At 42.4% G+C, this 21,615-nt stretch overlaps 1 protein-coding gene across 4 annotated transcripts in view; it reads right to left on the reverse strand.

Moving 5' to 3' along the window:
• The window catches only part of nadk2 (NAD kinase 2, mitochondrial), a 47,645-nt gene that overhangs the window by 14,486 nt on the left and 11,544 nt on the right, over positions 1 to 21,615 (reverse strand). For all 4 annotated transcript variants that reach the window (XM_072257468.1, XM_072257467.1, XM_072257469.1 and 1 more), the window contains 2 exons: positions 7,732 to 7,813; positions 6,471 to 6,554 (listed from right to left, as the gene is read on the reverse strand). In XM_072257468.1, coding sequence (XP_072113569.1) covers positions 6,471 to 6,554; positions 7,732 to 7,813 — 166 coding nt within the window. The remainder of the gene's footprint in view (positions 1 to 6,470; positions 6,555 to 7,731; positions 7,814 to 21,615) is intronic.

Raw genomic sequence — 21,615 nt, forward strand, 5'->3', positions numbered from 1 at the left:
GACTAACTTCCTGTCATCATCAGGAACTCCCGTAGTGCCAGAAGTTAGATGGGGAACTTGTTAGATGTATCCACTTGACACAGTCCAGCCAGGGAAGGGGCCCTACTGAGCCTTGTCATGGGAAGTAAGCCTGGGCAAATGACTGGAGTTTTGGGGAGGGGGTGGCATTTTGGGAACTGTGATCATAACTTTATAAGTTTTCCGAGAGTTATGGAAAAGGAATAGATTGGACGTTGGGAGAAAATGCTAAAGTGGGGAAAAACGACATTAGACAGAAGCTGGGCACTGTAGATACGCAGCACTGTTGGAAGGCCCAGTCAGTATAAGGTCAGCTCGACAGATTTCAGGACCGACATGTTTCCATGGGAAAGAAAAACATGGCTGCCAATGTTCAGGAACTGTGGATGATGAGATATGAACACTTAGTTTAAAAAGTACAAGGATAGTATGAGGTTTTGGAAAGTCAGGCAGACCTCTGAGAAACATAAAGGAAGCAGGAAAGACTTGCAGGGAATTCTGTTGCCTAAAATGAAAATTATTTTTATTTCAAGTTTCAGTACATTTCCTGGCCCTTCCCACGTTACACCAATGTGACCAATTAACCTACTAATTCGTATGTCTTTCGAATGTGGGAGGAAGCACACGTGGTCACAGGGAAAACATCCTTACAGACAGCGGCAGGAGTTAACTCCAGGTCACTGGCGTTATGCTAACCGCTACACTACTGTACCACCCAGAAGAATGTCTTTGGATTAAGGAAAATCCAGTGGCATTTTAAACGAGGGCAGCTATGGAGAGGGCAATCAGGCAGAGGATAAGGGAGGGATTTTTTTCCTGAAGCCAGAGGACACAAAATAGGTGGAGGCACAGACAACGATGAAGGTGATCAAAAATCACAGGGACTGTGGTGAGCTAGGAAATGTACTGAAGTAGACATTACAGGCCCTTTGACCAACAAACCCAACTCTAGGATCAATCTAACCCTTTCCTCCATTTTTCTATCAGCTATGTGCCTAAGTTTCTTAAATGCCTCTAATGTATCTGCCTCAACCATCACACACCTACCTGTCATGTATAAAAAAGGAATGAAACAGTTACCGTATGAGGAACATCTGACAGCTCTTGGGCTATATTCCCTGGAGTTCAGGAGAATGAGGAGGGGGATCTCATAGAAACATTCTGAATGTTAAAAGGCCTGAACAGGTTAGAAATGGCAAAGTTATTTCCCATGGTAGGGGATTCTAGGACAAGAGGGCACGACTTCAAGATTGAAGGATGTCCTTTTAGAACGGCTGTGGAGGCCAAGTCATTGGGTGTATTTAAGGCAGAGATAGATAGGTTCTTGATTAGCCAGGGCATCAAAGGGTATGGGGAGAAATCAGGGGAGTGGGGATGACTGGAAGAATTGGATCAGCCCATGATGGAATGGCACAGCAGACTCAATGGGCCAAATGACCTACTTCTGTTCCTATATATTATGGTCTAAATAAAACCTCTCCCCCAATCGCCTTAAAATGATGCCCTTTTCATATTGGCCACTTCCACACTGGGGAAAGTCTCTGGGTGTCCACATGATCAATGCCTCCTAGCATCTTGTACACCTTGATCAAGTCATCTCTCATCCCTTTTTACTTCAAGGTGAAAAGCCCTAGCTCAATCAACCTATCCTCCCCATTAACACCAATTCCACTTACTGGCATCTTTCAATGTCTTGTCTGGTTGTATTTGAATGTCTGATCACAGTGACTGCATCTATTTCCACCGGCTTCTCAGGCAATACAACCCAGATAACAGTCACTGTGTAAAAAAAAAAACATGAACCCCTCAGATCCCCTTTATGGCTCCTTCCTCTCACCATCATGTAAAGCTCGTCTTCAATATCCCTGCAGAGTAATAGCCTTGCACCCCTACCCTGCCTTCTCTCGACAAGCCAGTTCTCAATCCAGATGACAATCCACTCTGGACCACAAGGTCATGTTCAATTGTCGTTTAACCAACATCTGCACACAGCTAATCGAAAGAGTTCTTCTGGGACCAAGAGTAAAATATAGTACTAAAACTCACACACAGTATGAAAGCAAAGTGAATTGTCACTAAAGTTAATATATGTCAAGTCCCTGAGTGTCAAGGCCTGAAGATTGATGGTACATGGGTAAGATCATAAGACACAGGAGCAGAATTAGGCCATTTGGCCCACCAAGTCCATTCTGCCATTCAATCACGGCTGATTGTTTTTTCCCTTCCTCATCCCCACTCCCCTAATGCTGTGTCCAATCAAGAACCTATCAAGCTCTGCCTTAAATACACGCAACAACCTGGTCTCCACAAATTTACCACCCTCTGGCTAAAGAAATTTCTCTGCTTCTGTTTTAAGTGGATGCTCCTCTACCTTGAGTATGTACCCTCTTGTCTTAGACTCCCCCAGCATGGGAAACATCCATTCCACATCTATTCTGTCTAGGCCTTTCGACATTCGAAAAATTTCCATGACATTCCCCTTAATGCTTCTAAATTCCAGCGAGTACAGACCCAGAGCTATCAAATGTCCGTGTTTCACTCCCAGAATCATCCTTGTGAATCTCCTCTGAACCCTCTCCAATGCCAGCACACCTTTTCTTAGATTGAATTGATTTTATTACTTACACACTTCATACACAAGTAAAAATCTTTACGTTACATCTCCATCTAAATGTGCAATCTGCAATTATAGTAATTTATAATAAATATTATGTACAGTGTTGGCGCGTGGCCAAGTGGTTAAGGCATCGGTCTAATGACCCGAAGGTCGCTAGTTCGAGCCTCAGCTGAGGCAGCGTGTTGTGTTCTTCAGCAAGACACTTAATCACACATTGCTCTGCGATGACATCGGTGCCAAGCTGTATGGATCCTAATGCCCTTCCCTTGGACAACATTGGTGGCGTGGAGAGGGGAGACTTACAGCATGGACAACTGCCAGTCTTCCATACAACTTTGACCAGGCCTGCGCCCTGGAAACCTTCCAAGGCGCAAATCCATGGTCTCACGAGACTAACGGATGCCTATAGAAATTATGTACAACATAATAGTCAATATAACATAGATGAGGAGCCCAAAACTGTTCACAATACTCATTGTGAGGCCTCAGGATCATACCCCTGCTCCTGTATCCTAGACCTCTTGAAATGAATGCTAACATTGCATTTGCCTTCCTCACCACTGACTCAACCTGCAAGTTAACCTTTAGGATGTTCTGCACCTTCGATTTTTGAGTTTTCTCCCCGTTTAAAAAATAGTCTGCACAATTATTTCTTCTACCAAAGTGCATGACCATGCATTTTCCAACATTGTATTACATTTGTCACTTTCTAGTCTATTCTCCTAATCTGTCTGTCGTTCTGCAGCCTTCCTGTTTCCTCAACAGTACCTGCCACTCCACCAATCTTCATATCATCTACAAACGGAGCCATCTATTCCATCATCTAAATCATTTATATACAGCATCAAAAGAAGTGGTCCCAATACTGACCCCTGTGGAACACCACTAGTCACTGGCAGCCAACCAGAAAAGAACACTTTATTCCCACTCTCCGCCTCTACCAATCAGGCAATGTCAGTAACTTTCCTGTAATACCGTGGGCTCTTAACTTGGAAGCAGCCTCATGTGTGGCTCCTTGTCAAAGGCCTTCTGAAAGTGTAAATATACAACATTCACTACATCCCCTTTATCTATCCTACTTGTAATCTTCTAAAAGAATTCCAGCAGGTTCATCAGGCAAGATTTTCCCTGAAGGAAATCATGCTGACTTTGTCCTATCTTGTCCTGTGTCACCAAGTACTCCATAACCTCATCCTTAACAATTGACTCCAACATCTTCCCAACCACTGAGGTCAGGCTAACTGGTCTATAATTTACTTTCTGCTGCCTTCCTCCTTTCTTAAAGAGTTAAGTGACATTTGCAATTTTCCAGTCCTCCGGAACCATGCCAGAGTCCCATGATTCTTGAAAGATCATTATTAATGCCACCGCAATCTCTACTGCTGCCTCTTTCAGAACCCTAGAGTGCAGTTCATCTGGTCTGGGTGACTTATGCACCTTTGGTCTTTCAGCTTTTTGAGCATCTTCTCCCTTGTATAGTAACTGCATTCATTTCTCTTCCCTCACACCCTACAATATCTGGCACACTGCTAGTGTCTTCCACAGCAAAGATTGATGCAAAATACTCATTTAGTTCATCTGCTATCTTCTTGGCCCTCATTATTATTTCTCTGGCCTCATTTTCTAGTTGTCCTATATCCACTCTCATCCCTCTTACTTATTTAAATACTTGAAAAAGCTTTTACCATCCACTTTGATATTGTTTGCTAGCTTGCTTTCATATATCATCTTTTCCCTTCTAATGATTATTTTAGTTGTTCTCTGTAGGTTTTTAAAAACTTCCCAATCCCCTGTCTTCCCACTAATTTTTGCTTTGTTGTATGCCCTCGCTTTTGCTTTTAGATTAGCTTTGACTTCCCTTATCAGCCAAGGTAATACTACGAGGATGATTGATAAGTTCGTGGCCTAAGGTAGGAGGAGTCAATTTTAGAAAACCTAGCACATTTATTTTTCAACATAGTCCCCTCCTACATTTACACACTTAGTCCGGCGGTCGTGGAGCATACGGATCCCTTCTTCTTAGAAATCGGCTTCTTGGACCTCCAGAAAATGGTCCACAAAAGGGTTGATTGATAAGTTCGTGGCCTAAGGTAGAAGGAGATGAGTTATTAACTTCAAACTTTCTGCATAATCAAAGAGTTGAAATGCATGTGCATGTAACAAGAGCTGTATAACTCATCTCCTTCTACCTTAGGCCACAAACTTATCAATCATCCCTGCTGTGGACCATTTTCTGGAGGTTCAAGACGCCGACTTCTACAAAGGGATCCGTATGCTCCACGACCGCCGGACTAAGTGTGTAAATGTAGGAGGGGGCTATGTTGAAAAATAAATGTGCTAGGTTTTCTAAAACTGACTCCTTCTACCTTAGGCCACGAACTTATCAATCACCCCTCATATTTTGCCATTTGAGTATTTCTTTGTTTTTGGAATACATCTATCCTGCAGCTTCCTTATTTTTCCCCAGAAACTCAAGCCAATTTACTTTGGCCAACTCATCTCTCATACCACTGTAATTTTGTTTACTCCACCAAAATACTGCTCCGTCAGAATTTACTTTCTCCTTATCAAATTTCAAGTTGAAATCAATCATATTGTGATCACTGTCTCCTCAGGGTTCTTTTACCTTAAGCTCCCTAATTACCTCCGGTTCGCTACATACTACCCAGTCCAGTATAGTTGACCCCCCCTTAGTAGGCTCAACAACAAACTGCTCTAAAAAGTCATCTCGTAGGCATTCAACAAACTTGCTCTCTAGAAATCCATTTCCAACCTGATTTTCCCAATCAACCTGTATGTTGAAATCTCCCATGACTACTATAACTTTGCCCTTTTGACACGCCTTTTCTATTTCCTGTTGTAATCTGTGGTTCACGTCCCAGCTACTGTTGGGAGGCCTGTATATAACTGCCATCAGGGTCTTTTTACCCTTGTAGTTTCTTAACTCAACCCACAAGGATTCAACATCTTCCAACCCAATGTCACATCTTTCTACTGATTTGATGACATTCTTTACCAGCAGAGCCACACCACCCCCTCTGCCTACATTCCTATCCCTCCAATACAACGTGTAACCTTGGACATTCAGCTCCCAACTACAACCATTCTTCAGCCATGATTCAGTGATGGCCACAACATCATACCTGGCAATCTGTAATAGTGCAACAAGATCATCCACCTTATTTCTTATACTCCACGCATTGACATTTAACACCTTGAGTGCTGCATTTGCTACCGTTTTTGATTCTGCATCCCTAATGTACTGATACTCACCCTGCTGGCTTGAATTATGTCCTATCATCCGCCTGCCCCTCCTGACCATTTGACTGCACGCTATTTTGCTTTTTTACCACCTGCCCTATCCTGAGTCCCTTCACTCCAGTTCCCACCCTCTGCCAAATTTAGTTTAAACCCTCACCAACAGCGCTAACAAACCTGCCAGTGAGAATATTGGTCCCCCTCAGGTTCAGGTGCAATCCATCCCTTTTGAAGAGGTCATACCTCCTCCTGAGGAGATCCCAATGACCCAAGAACCTGAAGCCCTGCCCCTGCACCAGCTTCTCAGACACGCATTTATTTACCAAATCATCCTGCTTCTACCTTCACTGGTGCGTGACACAGGCAGCAATCCAGAAATTCCTACCCGGGAGGTCCTGCTTCTCAGCTTTCTACCTAGCTGTCTAAATTCTCTTTTGGAGCCACATTTCTGAAAGAACAAGTATGCAGCAGTTCCTCATCAGTCGCTAGTGCAGTCACAGATAAACACAATCCAGCTCATGAACTTTTATCTTCTGAATCAACCACGGTCCATGTTGTGCACTAAAGCCCATCTCACCTGAACTCTCCCTGCTGTAGCTTCCTGAGTGCGTCGGAGAAGCAGTGAGTGTACCTCAGGGGCAGACACAGGTGTCCCAGAGACCTACAGAAAGAGCAGTCAGCACTTAGTGGCACATGGCCATTACAGAATACACAGCAACACATGGGATCCACTGGCTCAGTGAGGGGTAGAGATCTGGCAACGGGAGAGTGATATAGGAAATGGAGAAGATTAGAAAGTGTTTTATTACATCCTGAGGAGTGAGAAGAGAGTAGAGACAGGTTCCGGGGTCTGAGTGGGGTTGGGGTGTGGTGGGTTCACCCTGTGGAGAGAGCAGAGACACAGGTTCTGGGGTCTGAGTGGGGTTGGGGTGTGGTGGGTTCACCCTGTGGAGAGAGCAGAGACACAGGTTCTGGGGTCTGAGTGGGGTTGGGGTGTGGTGGGTTCACCCTGTGGAGAGAGCAGAGACACAGGTTCTGGGGTCTGAGTGGGGTTGGGGTGTGGTGGGTTCACCCTGTGGAGAGAGCAGAGACACAGGTTCCGGGGTCTGAGTGGGGTTGGGGTGTGGTGGGTTCATCCTGTGGGGAGAGCAGAGAGCAGAGTCACAGGATTCACAAATGTCCAGTGAGGAATGGAGAAAGCTCCCAGAACATCAGTGTTCCTGCTGAGTAGCCGACTTTGTTTCAGTGACACCCGGCTTTGCCGATCACACGTCCGTGCTCTGTGTTCGGGACAGCAGTGCCCTGGAACAATTCTGAGTGGGTTCTCTAGTCTATGAGCTGAGAGCGGCTGGCCTATGGGGAAAGGTTAGACAGGCTGGGCCTATACTGGTGGAGTTTAGCTGAGAGGTGTGAAGGACATCAGCAGAAACATAGGTTGATCATTGTGACGTTTCCTCCCAGTATAGTCTAGGTGCCTTAGGTTGAACATGAAAGGTTGCCCAGTTACCAGAGTGAGAGGTCAAGACAGCTACAATAACAATGTTTAAGCAACATATGGGTAAGTACGGGGAAAGGAGGGTTTATAGGGACATGGGTAATGGGACTAGTTCAGTGGGCACCATGGACAGCATGGACTAGTTGGGCCAAGGGACCTGTTTCAGTGCTCTATGACTCTGACGTACGACAAAAGTGAGGTGATCGAGGGTGTGGTATTCTCCTGCTGAGAACGCACCTTCTGAAATACAGGTAGGCTGTGGACAGGTATGAGGTAAGGGGTGGGGTTAAATCAGATTGGGTACGGGCAGTTTCTAACTCACGGCCCACAGCGTCCACATCACCTCTCTGGGTCGGTGTTCACTCCAATCACGGGTTTGAGGTGGCCAAACACCTTACTGGCTGTGAGCAACATTGTCCCATCACCTGCAGGTAAGCAGAGGGGATAGTGAGCTGAAACCCATGGAGCCTTGAACCACCCATTCCCCACCATAACGCCTCTTCCCTCCAATCCCAGCTCTACCTTGCTACACAATCTGCCCAGTTCCCCAGCATTTTGCAGCCAAATGGAATGAGCTTTGAATGGGAATCCTGGGTCAGCAAAGGGCCTGGTTTTGTGCTGCTGGGACCTGTGCATGGCCACTTTGGCCAGCCCCTGCAGCAGACCAACCCCTCCACTGAGTCTCCAGGAGCATGGCTCCGAGACCAGCTGTGCATTGTGGAGCTGTGAGAATGGCCGAGGAGCCACTGATCACAGCTGTTACACCCGCTGATAGTGTACAGGGGCATACGTGGTTCTGTACCCCAGTGACAAATGGTTAATGGACTGAGTATCTACAGAATGGACCGCACCACAGGGGCTGGACAAACCACCAGCCTGACAGATGCACTGATAACCCAGCTCTGCAGTAAACAGCATAGGTGAGGGGAGACAAAATATCAAACTTATAGCAGTATAGACAGGAACAAATCGTGACTCATGATCTCTGTGCCAAATTAAACTAAATCCCTTCCAGTTGTACATGATTCACATGCCTCTGATCCCTGCACAGTCATGTGCCCAAGAGCCTCTTGAATGCCTCTACCACTAGCCCCGATAACCTGCTCCAGGCACACACTGCGCTCTGCATAAAATGTCCACATATCACACAAAGGATAGCTATGTGAAAGGGAATTGTCAAATTGCTCTTGGAGCATCTTCTTAGCAAATATACAGTCACTGGAGAACAAGACTGAGGACTTAAGGGCAAGATTGTTGAATCAAAGGGAAATGAGGAATTGCTGCGTGCTATGTTGTACAGAGACATGGCTTGCTCCAAACGCACTGGATACATTGGTAATTCCTGAGGGCTTGATACACAGGTTGAACTGAACAGAGAAGGTAAAATGGTGAGGGTCTGAGTTCTATGATAAACCAGGGATGCCTACCATTAACCGAGGGGTCCATAATAAACTCTTTGTGGTGCTCAGATGCAGTAGTCTTATTGCACTCGCTTCCCAAATCTGGGACATCTAATGATTAAGTGCCAATAGAGTTCTCCTCTGTGATTCTTTCTTTCTTTTTAAATCTTTTTATTGAATTAGTACACAAAAGGTAAACCATGTAGAAACTAATACACTGTTGCGATATAAATTTACAAGAGATATTAATACCCAAAAAAATTAGTGCAAAGTGCTGTTTAGATATAAGATAACAAGGTAATACAATAGTATACTAATTTTCCATACATATCAATAAAGAGAAGAAAAAACCCAAACCCCCCCCCAAAAAAAACCCCCACCGTGCAACTAATCTAAAAAGCAAAGCAAAGCAATGGGCTAACTAGGTATCAAGTAGACTTAAACAACTTAAAACAATCACGTCCTCAAACCCGACCTCCATTAAAAACAGTTAAAAAGCAAGAAGGGAATGTAAATATGGGCAAAGAGGAAAAAAAATATTACATTAAATGAAAATGTTGAATAAAAGATCTCCGGGTCTGTTCAAATTTAACTGAAGTATCATAAAGATTACTTCTGATTTTCTCCAAATTTAAACATAGTATCGTCTGAGAAAACCAAAAGAACGTAGTTGGGGCATTAATCTCCTTCCAATGTTGTAAAATACATCTTTTCGCCATTAAAGTAAGAAATGCAATCATTCTATGGGCTGAAGGGGAAAGATTACTGGAAATTTTAGGTAATCCAAAGATAGCAGTAATAGAATGGGGAGAAATATCTGTATTCAATACCTTTGAGATAATATTAAAAATGTCTTTCCAAAAAGTTTCCAAAGTAGGACAGGACCAAAACATATGAGTTAAGGAAGCTATCTCCCCATGACATCTGTCACAAAGCAGGTTAATACGAGAATAAAAATGAGATAATTTATCTTGCTCTATGAATAACTTTAAATTGAATTAGGGAATGTTTGGAACAGATAGAGGAAGTATTGACTAGTTGTAAAATATGCACCCAGTCATCCGCCAAGATAGTAAAGCCCAATTCCTTTTCCCAATCTGACCTAATCTTATCGAATGGAGCTTTCATAAGTTTTATGATAGTATTATAAATAATAGCTGTTACACCTTTCTGACATGGGTTAAGGTTAATTATAGTATCTAAAATATATGTAGGAGGTAACGTCGGAAAGGAAGAAAGTATGGTACTTAGGAAATTTCTAACTTGGAGATATCTAAAAAAATGTATTCTTGTTAAATTATCTCCTCTGTATTTCTGAATGCACTTTATATACAACCAAGTCCGATGCTAAGCCAGCATGTGAGGTATTGAGCGCCGCGATCAGAAAACAAGAAACAGCTTACCCTGATGCCTTTCAAATCATTGTCAAAGACTTCAATCAGGCTTGTTTGAAGAAATTTCTGCCCAATTATCATCAGCGTATGATAGCCGCACCGTTGGGTCTCAACATACTCACCTACTGCTATACTACCATCAGGAATGCCTATTGTTCGATCCCTAGACCACATTTTGGGAAATCTGATCACTTGGCTATCCTCTTATCTGCATACAGGCAGAGGGTAAAGAGCAAGGCTCTAAAGATAAAGACAACAGAGTGGAGGTCACGGGAGGCAGAGTAGTGGCTGCGAGATTGGACTGGGCCATGTTCAAGGGCTCATCTGTGGATCTGAACGAGTACACCACAGTGGTCACCGACAGTCATAGATGAGCGTGTCCCCACTAAATCACTCAGAGTCCTACCCAACCAGCAGCCGTTGATGAAAATTGACATCCATAATCTGCTGAGGGCCAGATCAGTGACATTCAGGTCTGAAGACAAAGTAAAATACAAATGGTCCAGGTATGATCTCTGGAAAGGCACCTTACATGGAGAACGGCAATTCCAGCACAAACTGGATCATTGAAGGATGCTTGACAGCCGAGGCAAGACTTGAATGCTATTGTCTCTTACAAAGTGAAAACAAGTGAAGTAGGTGACAACAAGGCTTCGCTTCCAGATGAGCTCAATGCCTTTTATGCTCGCTTTGACTGACAAACATGAAGGCACCTTCAAGAAGTCCCTTAGCCCCTGATGATCCTCTGATTTCAGTCTGAGACTGACATACGAGTAGTGGTAGTCGTTCAGATTGGAAGAAGACACGCTGTTGTGCAGTACATCTGTGGACCCGGAGGTGGCTCTGCAGTCCCAGTCTGGAAGCGCAGAGTCCGGCACAATGGGGGCACTGGAAGTATGTGGTTGTAATAATTGTGGCTGCTGTTCTGTGACACCGCTCACGGTTTTCCATCAGTGTTTGGCAGCGCCCATCTTCAAAACTGGTGCAGGCTTCATAGCACAGAGCTCGCCAGCGGGTTCTGTCAGCAGCCGCAGCTTCGAGTTCCCTTGGCTGGATGTCACAGTAGCGTAGGGTTTCCTTCACTGTATCGTAGTGCTTGCATGGACGACTTTGAGGTCTCTTTCCAGTCTCCAGTTCACCATAGAGCAGCTGGCGAGGCATACGGTGGTCGTCCATTCTGATGACGTGTTCCGCCCACCGCATCTGGGCTCTGATGAGCAGGGACTCAATCCTGGTGGACTCCGCGCGATCCAAGACCTCCAGGTTGGAGACACGGTCTTGCCAACGAATGCCAAGGATGGAGCGGAGGGCGTGCATGTGAAATTTCTGCAGCTGTTTGATGTGTCGTTGGTACAGAGTCCACGTCTCACATCCATATAGGAGAGAAGGGATGACCACAGCTCTGTAGACTTTCAGCTTTGTGGCGATGCGGACGTTGTGTTGATTGAACACTCTGGTACGCAGCCTCCCCAGAGCCTGGCTGGCCTTGCTGATCCTGAAGTCAATTTCTTTGTCCAAAGACCCATCACTCGAGATGGTGCTTCCCAAGTGTTTGAAGCTGTTTACATTTGTCAGCTGGGTGTCGACAACAGTGATTTTTGGTTCTATGGGTTGGTGTTTGGCACAGGCTGGTGAAGTACTTCAGTCTTGTTCAGGCTGATAGTCAGGCCAAAGAGCATAGCAGCGTCTGAGAATTTGTTCAGTGTCAACTGTAGATCACTGTCTTTGTGCGCCAGGAGCGCACAGTCATCAGCAAAGAGGGTTTCTTGAATGACTGTATGGAGGCACTTCGTCCGTGCGTTCAAGCGGTGAAGGTCAAAGAGAGAGCCGTCCAATTGGTACCTGATGTACGCTCCCTCCTTCAGACCTTGGACAGCACGTGACAACATGCAAGTGAAGAACAGACTAAACAGGACTGGGGCTAGTACACAGCCCTGCTTCACCCCATTGGAAATAGCAAATTCAGCTGACGTATCTCCACTGTAAAGGACTTGTCCTGTCATTCCGTCGTGGGGCAGCTGAATCATCTTTACAAATTTCCTCGGGCATAGAAACATAGAAAACCTACAGCACAATACAGGCCCTTCGGCCCACAAAGTTGTGCTAAACATGTCCCGACCTTAGAAATTACGAGGCTTACCTATAGCCCTCTATTTTTCTAAGCTCCATGTACCTATCCAAAAGTCTCTTAAAAGACCCTATCGTATCCGCCTCCACCACCGTCGCCGGCAGCCCATTCCATGCACTCACCACTCTCTGAGTAAAAAACTTACCCCTCACATCACCTCTGTATCTACTCCCCAGCACCTTAAACCTGTGTCCTCTTTCCTTTCTTTTTCAATCTTTTTATCAAGTTTCAAAATTGATAAACATAATGATACAAAGAGATTGGGATTACATTTATAACAGTTAACATGTACAAGCACAGATTCCAAGTAACAAATGTAGTTTAGTCTCCCAATCTCTTAGTAACTAACCATGAAAAAGCTATTTTATAAACAGAAAAAGAAAAACCTAAACTCAAAAAAAAGAAAGAAAGATTAGGCTGCCATATTTTATTGGCTAAAATCATTATTTGTCATTAACTCTGCTCCTCTATACTCAAACAAAAAGTTATTGAAAAGGATTCGGAAAAGGTCAGTTTACATTATATGAAAATATTGAATAAGTGGCCTCCAAGTTTCTTCAAATTTAACCGAAGGATCAGTACCACTCCTAATCCAAGTTTAGGATTTAAACTTTTCCAAGTTTAAATATGCTATCATTTGGGAAAACCATTGAAATGGAGTAGGGGGATTGGAATCTTTCCATTTAAGCAAAATGGATCTTCTGGCTATTAATGTAACAAATGCAATTAGACGACAAGCTGATGAGGATAAATGACTGGAGTCTATCACTGGCAGCCCAAAAATTGCAGTAATAGGATGAGGTTGAAAATCAATACGCAAAACTACTGAAATAATATCAAAAATATCTTTCCAATATTATTCTAGAAGAGGACAAGACCAGAACATATGTGTCAAGGAAGCTATCTCAGAATTACATCTGTCACAAACAGGATTTATATGGCAATAAAAACGAGCTAACTTATCCTTGGACATATGAGCCCTATCCAACCACCTTAAATTGTATCAAAGCGTGTCTGGCACACATTGAAGAAGTATTAACTAGTTGAAGAATTTTCTCTCATTTCTCTCTAGGTAAAGATATCTGAATTTCTTTTTCCCACTCATTCTTAATTTTATCAGAAGTACCTAAGCATATTTTCATAATTAAATCATAAATAAATGCTATTAAACTCTTCTGATGGGATTTACACGTAAATTTTTTTCTGTAACTCCATTTTGATGTGATAGCGGAAAGGTAGGCAAAATAACATTCAGGAGGTTTCTAATCTGTAAATATCTGAAACAGTGTGATCTAGGCAAATTATATTTATTAGACAACTGTTCAAAAGACATAAGACAATCATCCATGAATAAATCACAAAAACATGTTATTCCCTTTGTTTTCCATAAAAGAAAAGCTTGATCAATTCTAGACGGTTGAAAGAAAAAAAATTAGATATAATAGAACTTTAAAAATTTACGAAATTGAAATCATATTCCTATTGTATGTTTATTGGATTTATCATTTGTTTATTCAATTTAGTAAGTGCAAAGGGAAGCGCAGCCCCTAAAATAGAAGTGAATGAAAACCCCTGTACGGACTAACGCTCGAGGTTCATCCATCATGGACACTGAGTTTCATCCAGCTCTTGTGTCCAAAACGTTAAAGATCGAATATTAATTGCCCGATAATAAAATCTAAGATTCGGCAAAGTCAAACCACCTTCCTTTTTTGATTTCTGTAAATATTTCTTACTTAGCCTAGGATTTCTATTCTGCCATATACATGAAGAAATTTTAGAATCAATAATATCAAAAAAAGGATTTAGGGATGAAAATTGATACCGCCCAAAATAGATACAGAAATTTTGGTAAAATAATCATTTTAATTGCATTAATTTGACCAATCAAAGATAAGGACAATGGGGATCATTTAGTAAACAGTTGTTTAACATGATCAATTAAGGGTAAAAAAATTAACTTTAAATGGATCCTTATGCTTCTTAGTAATTTTGACACCCAAATAAATAATCAGTAACCAATCTAAATGGTAATTGTCTATAAATTGGAACTTGTATATTTAATGGGAAAAACACATTCTTATTAGGATTCAATTTATAGCCAGAAAAACTACTAAACTGATCAAGTAGTGTTATTACTGCAGGAATGGATTTCTCTGGGTTAGAGATATATAGTAACAGGTCATCCACATATAGTGATACTTTATGTGTCCCATTCCCACGAATAATGCCAAATATATTGGGTGAATCATGAAGGGCGATTTCCAAGGGCTGCAGGGCAATATCAAATAGTAAAGGGCTTAAAGGACAGCCCTGTCCTTTACCTCGAAAAAGCCTAAAAAGAGGGATCTCTGATTATTGGTAAGTACAGAAGCCAAAGGTGTATGATATATCAATTTAGTCCAAGATATGAATTTTGAGCTAAAATTAAATTTCTCAAGTATACTAAATAAATATTCCCATTCAAGTCTGTCAAAAGCCTTCTCGGCGTCAAGTGAAATAATACATTCTGGAGTCTTAGATGAAGTAGTGTATACAATATTCATTAACCTCCTAACATTAAAATGTGAATAACGATTTTTAATAAATCCTGTCTGATCCTCGGAGACAATTTGTGGCAATACCTACTCCAAACTAATTGCTAATATTTTGGAAAGGATTTTAGAATCCACATGCAACAAAGATATAGGTCTGTATGATGCACATTCAGTTGGATCTTTATCTTTTTAGAAATTAAAGAAATAGATTGTGGTAATTTACCTACAAATAAAGCATCTTTAAAAATTCTACATAACCAGGGAGAAAGTAAATCTGAAAAAGATTTTAAAAATTCAGCTGTATACCCATCCGGACCAGTGCTTTACCAGAGTTCATCAAAAAAATTGCTTTCTTTATTTCCTCTTTAGGATGCGTCTAGTGCCAAACGCTCATCAACTGGTAATTTCACAATATTCAATTTCCTTAAAAATTCATGCATTATGGTAGCATCATCAGGAAATTCTGATTGGTATAAAATTCTTGAAAAGATTTGTTAATTTCATCATGGTCAACCGTCAAAATACCATCCCCTTTACGAACTTTATTAATTTGACGTTTCGCCAAAGCAGCTTTCAATTGGTTAGCCAATAATTTACCCGATTTATCACCATGTATATAAAATTGACTCTTAGTTTTAAGTAACTGATTTTCAATTGGGGATGTTAATAACAAACTATGTTGCATCTGAAGTTCAACTCTCTCTTTATAAAGCTCCAGATTGGGAGCAATAGAATTTTTTTTTTTATCAATTTCTTTAATCTTATCAACCAATATATGTATTTCATTATTAATTCATTTTTTTCAATCCAGCACAGTATGAAATAATTTGCCCACGGATATACACTTTAAAGGTATCCCATAATATCCCACTGGAAATTTCTTCCATTGAGTTAGTTGAAAAGAAAAAGGCAATCTCTTCTTTAATGAAATTAACAAAATTTAAATCCTGAAGCAAAATAGAGTTGAACTGCCATTGTTCAGTACTAAAGGTTACATCAATTAATTTAATTGATAATTTCAAAGGTGCATGATCGGAAATGGTGATTACATCATAGAAACATAGAAAATAGGTGCAGGAGTAGGCCATTCGACCCTTCGAGCCTGCACCGCCATTTATTATGATCATGGCTGATCATCCAACTCAGAACCCCGCCCCAGCCTTCCCTCCATACCCCCTGATCCCCGTAGCCACAAGGGCCATATCTAACTCCCTCTTAAATATAGCCAATGAACTGGCCTCAACTGTTTCCTGTGGCAGAGAATTCCACAGATTCACCACTCTCTGTGTGAAGAAGTTTTTCCCAATCTCGGTCCTAAAAGGCTTCCCCTCTATCCTCAAACTGTGACCCCTCGTTCTGGACTTCCTCAACATCGGGAACAATCTTCCTGCATCTAGCCTGTCCAATCCCTTTAGGATCTTATACGTTTCAATCAGATCTCCCCTCAATCTTCTAAATTCCAACGAGTACAAGCCCAGTTCATCCAGTCTTTCTTCATATGAAAGTCCTGCCATCCCAGGAATCAATCTGGTGCACCTTCTCTGTACTCCCTCTATGGCAAGGATGTCTTTCCTCAGATTAGGGGACCAAAACTGCACACAATACTCCAGGTGTGGTCTCACCAAGGCCTTGTACAACTGCAGTAGTACCTCCCTGCTCCTGTACTCGAACCCTCTTGCTATGAATGCCAGCATACCATTTGCCTTTTTCACCACCTGCTGTACCTGCATGCCCACTTTCAATGACTGGTGTATAATGACACCCAGGTTTCGTTGCACCTCCCCTTTTCCTAATCGGCCACCATTCAGATAATAATCTGTTTTCCTATTTTTGCCACCAAAGTGGATAACTTCACATTTATCCACATTAAATTGCATCTGCCATGAATTTGCCCACTCACCCAACCTATCCAAGCCACCCTGCATCCTCTTAGCATCCTCCTCACAGCTAACACTGCCACCCAGCTTCGTGTCATCCGCAAACTTGGAGATGCTGCATTTAATTCCCTCATCCAGGTCATTAATATATATTGTAAACAACTGGGGCCCCAGCACTGAGCCTTGCGGTACCCCACTAGTCACCGCCTGCCATTCTGAAAAGGTCCCGTTTATTCCCACTCTTTGCTTCCTGTCTGCTAACCAACTCTCCACCCACACCAATACCTTACCCCCAATACCGTGTGCTTTAAGTTTGCACACTAATCTCCTGTGTGGGACCTTGTCAAAAGCCTTCTGAAAATCCAAATATACCACATCCACTGGTTCTCCCCTATCTACTCTACTAGTTACATCCTCAAAAAATTCTATGAGATTCGTCAGACATGATTTTCCTTTCACAAATCCATGCTGACTTTGTCCGATCATTTCACCGCTTTCCAAATGTGCTGTTATCACATCCTTGATAACTGACTCCAGCAGTTTCCCCACCACCGACGTTAGGCTAACCGGTCTATAATTCCCCGGTTTCTCTCTCCCTCCTTTTTTAAAAAGTGGAGTTACATTAGCCACCCTCCAATCCTCAGTAACTAGTCCAGAATCTAATGAGTTTTGAAAAATTATCACTAATGCATCCACTATTTCTTGGGCTACTTCCTTAAGCACTCTGGGATGCAGACCATCTGGCCCTGGGGATTTATCTGCCTTCAATCCCTTCAATTTACCTAACACCACTTCCCTACTAACATGTATTTCGCTCAGTTCCTCCATCTCACTGGACCCTCTGTCCCCTACTATTTCTGGAAGATTATTTATGTCCTCCTTAGTGAAGACAGAACCAAAGTAATTATCCAATTGGTCTGCCATGTCCTTGCTCCTCATAATCAATTCACCTGTTTCTGTCTGCAGGGGACCTACATTTGTCTTTACCAGTCTTTTCCTTTTTACATATCTATAAAAGCTTTTTTATGTCCATTTTTATGTTGCCTGCCAGTTTTCTCTCATAATCTTTTTTCCCCTTCCTAATTAAGCCCTTTGTCCTCCTCTGCTGAACTCTGAATTTCTCCCAGTCCTCAGGTGAGCCACTTTCTCTGGCTAATTTGTATGCTTCTTCTTTGGAATTGATACTATCCCTAATTTCTCTTGTCAGCCACGGGTGCACTACCTTCCTAGATTTATTCTTTTGCCAAACTGGGATGAACATTTGTTGCAGTTCATCCATGCAACCCTTAAATGCTTGCCATTGCATATCCACTGTCAATCCTTTAAGTGTCATTTGCCAGTCTATCTTAGCTAATTCAAGTCTCATACCTTCAAAGTTACCCCTCTTTAAGTTCAGAACCTTTGTTTCTGAATTAACTATGTCACTCTCCATCTTAATGAAGAATTCCACCATATTATGGTCACTCTTACCCAAGGGGCCTCTCACGACAAGATTGCTAATTAACCCTTCCTCATTGCTCAAAACCCAGTCCAGAATAGCCTGCTCTCTAGTCGGTTCCTCGACACGTTGCTTCAAAAAAACCATCCTGCATACATTCTAAGAAATCCTCTTCCTCAGCACCATTACCAATTTGGTTCACCCAATCTACATGTAGATTGAAGTCACCCATTATAACTGCTGTTCCTTTATTGCACACATTTCTAATTTCCTGTTTAATACCATCTCCGACCTCACTACTACTGTTAGGTGGCCTGTACACAACTCCCACCAGCGTCTTCTGCCCCTTAGTGTTACGCAGCTCTACCCATATCGATTCCACATCTTCCCGGCTTATGTCCTTCCTTTCTATTGTGTTAATCTCTTCTTTGACCAGCAACGCCACCCCACCTCCCCTTCCTTCATGTCTATCCCTCCTGAATATTGAATATCCCTGAACGTTGAGCTCCCATCCCTGGTCACCCTGGAGCCATGTCTCTGTGATCCCAACTATATCATAATCATTAATAACAATCTGCACTTTCAATTCATCCACCTTGTTACGAATGCTCCTTGCATTGACACACAAAGCCTTCAGGCGCTCTTTTACAACTCTCTAGCCCTTATACAATTATGCTGAAAAGTGGCCCTTTTTAATGCTTGCCCTGGATTTGTCAGCCTGCCATTTTTACTTTTCTCGATAGTACTTTTTGTTTCTACCCTCACTTTACACCCCTCTGCCTCTCTGCACTGGTTCCCATCCCCCTGTTGTGAACTAACCTCCTCACGCCTAGCCTCTTTAATTTGATTCCCACCCCCCAACCATTCTGGTTTAAAGTCACCTCAGTAGCCCCCGCTAATCTCCCTGCCAGGATATTGGTCCCCCTAGGATTCAAGTGCAACCCGTCCTTTTTGTACAGGTCACGCCTGCGCCAAAAGAGGTCCCAATGATCCAAAAACTTGAATCCCTGCCCCCTGCTCCAATCCCTCAGCCACGCATTTATCCTCCACCTCATCGCATTCCTACTCTCACTGTCGCGTGGCACAGGCAGTAATCCCATGATTACTACCTTTGCGGTCCTTTTTCTCAACTCCCTTCCTAGCTCCCTATATTCTCCTTTCAGGACCTCATCCCTTTTCCTACCTATGTCATTGGTACCTATATGTACCACGACCTCTGGCTCCTCACCCTCCCACTTCAGGATATCTTGGACACGATCAGAAATATCCCGGACCCTGGCACCAGGGAGGCAAACTACCATCCGGGTCTCTGGACTGTGTCCACAGAATCGCCTATCTGACCCCCTTACTATCGAGTTCCCTATCACAACTGCCCTCCTCTTATTCACAGACAGTGACAAGCGAAACTAATCGAGAATCAATAAAGAAGTAATCGATTCTAGAGTAATTATGATATACATGAGAAAAGAAAGAGAACTCTTTTTCATTAGGATGTAAAAACCTCCAAACTTCTAAAATTCCAGAGTTAACTAAAAAGGAGTTAATAAAAATAGCAGATTTGTTTGGAAGTACCTGATGGGCGCAGACCTATCCATCGTAGGATTCAGACAGCATTAAAATCTCTGCCCATTATTAACATATATTCATTTAAATTGGGAAGAGATACAAATAAATGCTTAATGAATTCAGGATAGTCAGTATTTGGTGCATAAATATTAACCAAAACTACCTTTTGGTTATAAAGGAAACTAGTAATTAATATAAATCTACCATATGGGTCTGAAATTGTATCATAGTGAACAAATGAAGTTGAGGAGTCTATAAAAATAGAAACACCTTTCACCTTAGTCGATGAGTTAATGTGGAACTGTTCTTCCTTCCAAAACCTTAAAAAAAAAGCTGATTATCCTCCTTCCTCATGAGTCTCCTGCGCAAAGTTAGTCTGAGCATTCAGTCTACGAAAAACTTAAAAAATCTTCTTCTGTTAAATTGGATGGCTCTGATAAAGTTTAAGGGAATGCGGGATTCTCAGATTCCTGTAAACAATGGATTCAGTACTATGTCTGTGACTGCAGTGTGTTTGAATAATGTCTCACAGCTTCCTTCTTTGGAGCAAGATAAGGGTTAAAGTTCGCCCAGATCCACATAAGATGTCTCTGGGCTTTTCACACCTTTTGTTTTTGACAAAAAGCAGTACCTGATGGAAATTAGACAGAACATTCCTTTCTTAATTCAAGCATAAATTTGATGGATGTTCTTATCTTTGTAATTAAGTTGTGGCTCCAGCAAACCAGGTAGGACATTCTTTTCTTTAATTAAGGTGGCTGGAGTGTCTAACAGATTGATTGTACTTTTGTATCAATAGTCCATTGACTTGGTTGGAATAGTTAACAAACTGATTGTTCTCTGTATCAATAGTCCATTGTCTTGACTGGAATGGTTATCAAACTGATTGTTCTCTGTATCAACAGTCCATTGACTTGGCCGGAATGGTTATCAAACTGATTGTTCTTTTGTATCAGTAGCCTTATAACTTCTGACAATTCTGACATCAGGCAGTGAACTTGTAGAACCACCGGGGAGATGAGAAAGGGTCTCTCCCTGATGACGGATCCAAGTTCACTCGCCGGCTGAGTTCGACAAAATAAACAGGTGAAAAGATAAATAACTATCTTTTGGTGCTGTCGTTATTTAATCTAGCAAAGTTACATTTACATTTGGTGCCGTGAGTCGGATCCCAACATAGGGAACGCCTCTCTGGGCTGAGTATGTGACAGGGAGCTTGAATCAAACACAATGAGTAGCAGGCGCCCCGAGGTAGTTTACCTCTGGCTACTCCTTGTGTCCGACCGAGCATTTTTGCCCCTCGCCCATTGGGACTGGTACCTTGACGGGATCGGACGACCCGTTTGGATACAGAATTTAAGGTAAGCAGTTGTCTCTTTTACATTGCTGGTGGTGACAGGATATGGCCGGTTGAAATTTGATGATTCGGAAAAGGGGTTGTGCATGTTTCACGAGATGGCTGGTTGAAATTTGTAAATACAAACGTTTGTAATATGAGACTGGCAGCCTGGTAAAATTCTCACCTTGGCAGCAGAAATATGGCCGGTTGAAATTTAATGAGACAAGTTCAGGATAAAGGAGGAAAGGCCTCCAGGGTATGTGAGAGTTGTTTTTTTTTGCGAGCATTAATGGAAAATAGGCTAGCAGTTTTTGAGAATTAAAGGCTGCGGGTGACATTGGATATTCTGTATTGTTCCTAAGGAAAGAATTGGGACTGGGGATCCCGGTCAGGAGAGGCAGCCTCCGCTACCTGATGGACTTGACCATATCAGCTGCCTCCCGATAATATGGTCGGTTTAAATTGATTAAGCGGGAGGCAGGCTGGCTAAATTTCTCACCCAGTGGCTTGTGCCTAGGCCCCTGTGTTGTGTATTCTGTGTCTATACG

The sequence above is a fragment of the Mobula birostris genome, chromosome 5, assembly GCF_030028105.1.
Source record: "Mobula birostris isolate sMobBir1 chromosome 5, sMobBir1.hap1, whole genome shotgun sequence".
NCBI lineage: Eukaryota > Metazoa > Chordata > Chondrichthyes > Myliobatiformes > Myliobatidae > Mobula > Mobula birostris.